Genomic DNA, 5436 nt, shown 5'->3' on the forward strand with positions numbered 1-5436 from the left:
GACGTTGTTATTTTCCAAAAGGTTGTTTCAACAGTTCTTGGTAGACGCTTACACAATGGTGGAAACTGGAAGGCTCATATACATAAGGAACAATCAAAAGTCATTAAGATGTGAAGCTTACAAAGGGTTGTCAGATGCACTAACTCGTGGTGAGATTGATCCTAGCACACAAGGGAAGCGTATTATTCTACCATCTAGCTTCATGATATGATCTCATTTGTGCTTATTTTTCTAAGTATTTTTGATCAACTTTGGAGCTTAAAGGTATTAATTTGCCTTCTTCAAGTCATGTTTCTTTGCTTTCTAGTGTAGACACGGTTTATTCTTGATTTTGGTGCTTTTAAGGCGTTTGTTAGTATTTTGATGCAATTTTAGATCAAACGCAAAGCAAAGGGACGATTGAAGGCATGATTGGAGTCAAAACGAATGAAGAATGCTGAATTTAAAGCTGGACCTGTCCGGAATCCCGCCCGTCGCGACGAAACACTTCAACGCGTGATGATTTGAGCCAACAGCCAGGCTCGACGCGTCGAGAAACTGCCGTAGGAAATTCCCGGAAATTATCGAAGGCTCGACGCGTCGAGAAGCTAGTGACAGTCCAGAAGCTGCTGCGCGGAATTGCCTATTTTGCCCCTATTTTGTGCTCCCACTATAAAAAGCTCATTTTCCAAGAACCCTAGACCTAAGTTGCATTTCTGGAGGCAAGAGGAGTGAGAGTAAAGCTGTCTTCCTCTCCAAGGAGTCAAGGAAGGATCCACCACTTTTGGAGAAGATCTTCACCATTAAAGAGCTACAAGAGCTTTGGAGGAAGAAAGAGAGGCTAGGAAGACTACATTCGGGAGAATCTCTTCACCCTTTCCTTTACTTTCTTAGATTTTGTAAACTCTTTAACATTTGTGCTTTGAATTCAATACTAGCCATGAGTGGCTAATCTATTTAGGGATTTTTGGGTGAAAGTTGTTTATGAATCCTATTTGCCTTGTTCTTCATGTTTAATGATATGTTTATATTTGGGTTTTATACTTATGATGCAAATGTGATTTCTATTGTGATGCTTGTAATTAAAGGCCTAAATTACTTGTATCTTGCTATAATTGTGTCTTGATGGAAGTTAGGGCATATATGAGAGCACCCACATTTGCACTTAACTTTTGCACCTTGGGAGAGGGCATATTTGTTAAGGGATTTCTTTTAGATTGCTTGTTCTTGATTAGTTCCTTGTTGTGGGTTTGAATTATGGAAGTAATTCCCCTTTTTGTGAGTGCAATCATCCACATTGGTTAGAACCCAAATCACATATCACACCTTAGTTTGGCACTAGGTTAGTAAACACTCGAACCCGAAAATCCCACTCTCTCTTTATTGTTTTCATCCGCTAGCTTTCTCTATTTTATTTTATTACAATATTTGCAACCGTTCAAACACCATTCTCGTTAGGATTAGCTTCACATGAGTATATTAGTAACTAATGTTCGATGCGCCCCGCTTCCCTGTGGATCGATACCCCGGAATACTCTGGGTATTTGAATTGTTATAAGAAATATGCTGCAATCACTTCACGGGCGGTGCTAGGTATATGGTTCAGAACTACCATGATGCTATGGCCATATGTCGATGGATAGGTTATTCAAATCTATTCATCACATTTACTTGCAATCCTAAGTGGCCAGAAATTGAACGGTACTTAGGTAAGCGTAATTTGAAAGCTGAAGATAGGCCCGACATTGTTTGCCGAATTTTTAAGATGAAGTTGGATGATCTAATAAAAGACCTTCGAACTGGAGAATTGTTTGGTACAGTTAGAGCAGGTGAAGTACTGCAACTATATAAAAAATTCGTAATTTAAATTTATTTTTTTAATTACTAATATTTACATTTTTTTTTTAGTCATTTACACTATTGAGTTCCAAAAGCGTGGTCTACCGCATGCTCGCATTCTACTCTTCTTAGCAAACAATGATCGCAATGCGGGGTGCAATTTTATTGACAAAATGATCGCAGCAGAAATACAAGATAAAGAAGTTGATGAAGAATACTACAAATGTGTTGAAGAATTTATGGTCCATGGTTCTTGTGGAAATGTAAGAAAGCAATCTCCGTGTATGGTGAATGGAAGGTGTTCGAAGCATTTCCCAAAGAAGTTTGTTGACTCATTGACTTTTGATGAAGATGGTTACCCAATATATAGACGGAGAGATGATGGTAGGTTTGTTATGAAAAGTGGTATTCAATTGGACAATAGATTTGTTGTACCACACAATAGGTATTTGCTGCTTAAATATATGGCTCATATGAATGTGGAATGGTGTAATCAATCAAGATCAATCAAATATTTATTCAAATATGTTAATAAAGGGAATAACATGGTCATAACTGAGTTCTATAAAAGTACCTCTGACAGTAATGGGAATGAAGTCATCGATGAGATTAACATGTACTACGACTGTAGGTACATATCAGCTTGTGAGGCTACTTGGCGTCTATTTAGCTTTGAGGTACAATTTAGAACTCCAGCGGTTGAGAGATTGAGCTTTCACCTACCAGACTGCCAAACAATAATTTTTGAAGATGACGACCCAGTTGACAACGTATTGATGAGGGAGACAATTGGTCAAAGTATGTTTAATGGTTGGTTTGAAGCGAACAAAAGGCTCCCCGAGGCTAAGTTATTGACTTGTATTGAGATGTCAACTAAATTTGTTTGGAAAAAGGATATTCGAAAATGGAGTCCAAGAAAGAAAAGTTTCGTCATAGGTCGTATTTTCTATGTACCACCGGGTACGGGAGAGTTGTACTACTTGAGATGCCTTCTAAACATAGTTCGCGGGCCTACAAGTTTTGAGGAAATTCAGTTTTTTAATGGTATACAATATACTTCATTTAGAGATGCATGTTATGCGCGTGGTCTATTGGATGATGATAAGGAGTATATTGATGCCATTAAAGAAGCAAGTGATTGGTCATCTGCTCATTCTATGAGAAAACTTTTTGTGACATTGTTGACATCAAATTCATTTAATAGGCCTGAAATTGTTTGGAAGGAGGTGTTGGATTACCTGTCTAAAGATGTGGAATACAATCAACGCATATTCTTATCAATTCCAGGTAAGCGTTCAATAAGTATTTATTTTAAGCACATCTCTTTCATTCGTAAATAATAATTTAAATATATTAATTATTGCTATATCATTACAGATTTAGTTTTAACAAATGAGGAGAAAGAGAATTTAACTCTAATAGAGTTAGAAAAATTGTTGCAAGTATACAACAAATCATCAAAATACTTTCCTCCCATGCCCACACCACGAGCTGCTTCTACAAGGCTAAATGGAAATCATTTGTTGTTTGAAGAGCTGTCATATGATCGTGCAGTACTTGCAGATGACAACGATAGGTTTGTTAGCCAACTCACTGAAGAGCAACGTGGTGTTTATGATACAATAATTGGAGACGTGTCATCTAACAAAGGTGGATTGTTTTTTGTTTATGGTTATGGAGGAACAGGGAAAACATTCTTATGGAAGACTCTATCTGCCACATTGCGATCTCAAGGTGAAATTGTTATCAATGTAGTTTCAAGTGGAATTGCTTCACTATTGTTGCCAGGTGGCAGGACGGCACACTCAAGGTTTGCTATACCAATTAACATTAATGAGGACTCCACCTGCAATATTAAACCCAGTAGCGACCTTGCTGAGTTGATTTCAAAGTCAGTTAATCATTTGGGATGAAGCTCCAATGATGCACAAACACTGCTTTGAGGCACTAGACAGAACTATGTGAGACTTGCTTCGTTTCACTAATCCTACAAGTGAGAGATATACGTTTGGTGGTAAGACAGTAGTACTTGGTGGTGATTTTAGGCAGATTTTACCAGTTATACCGAAGAGCTCTAGGCAAGATATTGTTTCTTCAACAATCAATTCATCGTACTTATGGGAAAGTTGTACGGTTCTAAGGTTGACAAAAAATCTACATTTGGAAAATATGGAAAATGCAGAAGAAAAACAACAAGTAGAACAATTTGCAAAGTGGATAGCTTCTATTGGGGATGGTACAACAGGTGCATCTAACGAAGATTGTCCAGAGGTTGTGATTCCAAATGAGATGTTGTCATCAAATGGCGACCCAATTGCCACTATTGTTGAAAGTACATTTCCCATGTTCCAAAATGGTTCATGTGATAACAATTTTCTTGGGAGTAGGGCAATTTTGGCACCAACATTGGATGTTGTGAACGCTGTTAATGATTACATGTGTAGCATGCACGAAGCTGAGAGTAGAACATATCTTAGTTGTGATTCTGTATGTAGAACGGATAATGGTAGTGGAGTTCTTGCAGATGTTCACACACCTGAGTTTCTTAATGGCCTTAAGGCATCAGGTATACTAAACCATTCTTTGACATTGAAGGTTGGTTCACCGGTGATGTTGTTAAGAAACATTGATCACTCTCTCGGCTTATGTAATGGCACTAGACTGGTTGTAACCAAACTTTCTGAACATGTAATTGAAGCTAAGATAATGTCAAGCAGTCATTCTGGTACAAGGGTGTTGGTCCCTAGTGTAACACCACTGATTTTTGAACACCTTAAAATTATTATACTAAGTGTTGTATCCTTAAATTGGTCCATTTTAAATTATTCTTTAAAATTATATTGTTTGACTCCAATTATATTAAAATTATTTTATTACTCTCCTCAAGATTATTCCTAGTTTAGAAATCCTTGGACTCCAAGTTTGACTTATTATTATTATATTAGAAATCCTTGGGCTCCAAGTTTGGCTTATTAGTATTATTATTATAATATATTCCTAATCATGTAGGTACACAATTATATATATTCTACCCTAATTATATTTCCCCTCTATAAATATTCTCTATGAGTTAAACCCTAGGTCCATCATATATTCCTCCTCTCCCATATTCTCTCTTGATTCTTTCTCTCTCAAATAAATAAAACCCTAGCCTTCTCCTTGTTCATCATCAATTCAAGGATTAGAGGTCAAGGATCATCAAATTTAAGTGGTTAATTTTAGACTTTCCAGGTAAGATTTATGTCTACCTAAAATTTATTTACCCCAAAGTAAAATCATTTTACTAAGTGTTTATGTGCTAAATTTATTATTGAAATTAATTATGTGAAATATTATGTGATTTTTAGTTATTGTGTAATTTGTGTAATTATAATATGTTAGTATGAATCATGTGAATTTACGTATGTTGTGTATATTGATTTGGCATATATGTATTTTTTTTCATGTCCCACATATGTGAATTGTGTATATAATAATTATGTGAATTATATTTGCATTAATTTGGACAATGTATCCAGCATTTGCATATGTATATGCGCGTAATTTGTGTATTACGTACAGAGTGCAATAATTAGGTGTGAAATGTTGGTATATTGTATTGGAGTATTAGTATTGGTT

The 5436-nt window shown here is 36.1% G+C and overlaps 1 protein-coding gene across 1 annotated transcript; it reads left to right on the plus strand.

Moving 5' to 3' along the window:
* Positions 1 to 1576: 1576 nt before the first annotated feature.
* Positions 1577 to 3731, plus strand: LOC116026979. Its single transcript, XM_031268405.1, has 3 exons — positions 1577 to 1808; positions 1888 to 3105; positions 3196 to 3731. Exons 1-3 carry the CDS (start codon positions 1577 to 1579, stop codon positions 3729 to 3731), a joined length of 1986 nt encoding a protein of 661 aa, XP_031124265.1.
* Positions 3732 to 5436: the final 1705 nt, after the last annotated feature.

This window comes from Ipomoea triloba, chromosome 8 (assembly GCF_003576645.1).
Source record: "Ipomoea triloba cultivar NCNSP0323 chromosome 8, ASM357664v1".
Classification (NCBI taxonomy): domain Eukaryota; kingdom Viridiplantae; phylum Streptophyta; class Magnoliopsida; order Solanales; family Convolvulaceae; genus Ipomoea; species Ipomoea triloba.

What these genes read in the sequence shown, in the direction of transcription:
- LOC116026979 (XM_031268405.1), top strand. Translation starts at nt 1,577, where the DNA reads ATGGTTCAGAACTACCATGATGCTATGGCCATATGTCGATGGATAGGT. An exon ending in GTTTGGTACAGTTAGAGCAG is followed by an intron (nt 1,809 to 1,887) that starts GTGAAGTACTGC and finishes TTTTTTTTTTAG; the next exon opens with TCATTTACACTATTGAGTTC. An exon ending in CATATTCTTATCAATTCCAG is followed by an intron (nt 3,106 to 3,195) that starts GTAAGCGTTCAA and finishes ATATCATTACAG; the next exon opens with ATTTAGTTTTAACAAATGAG.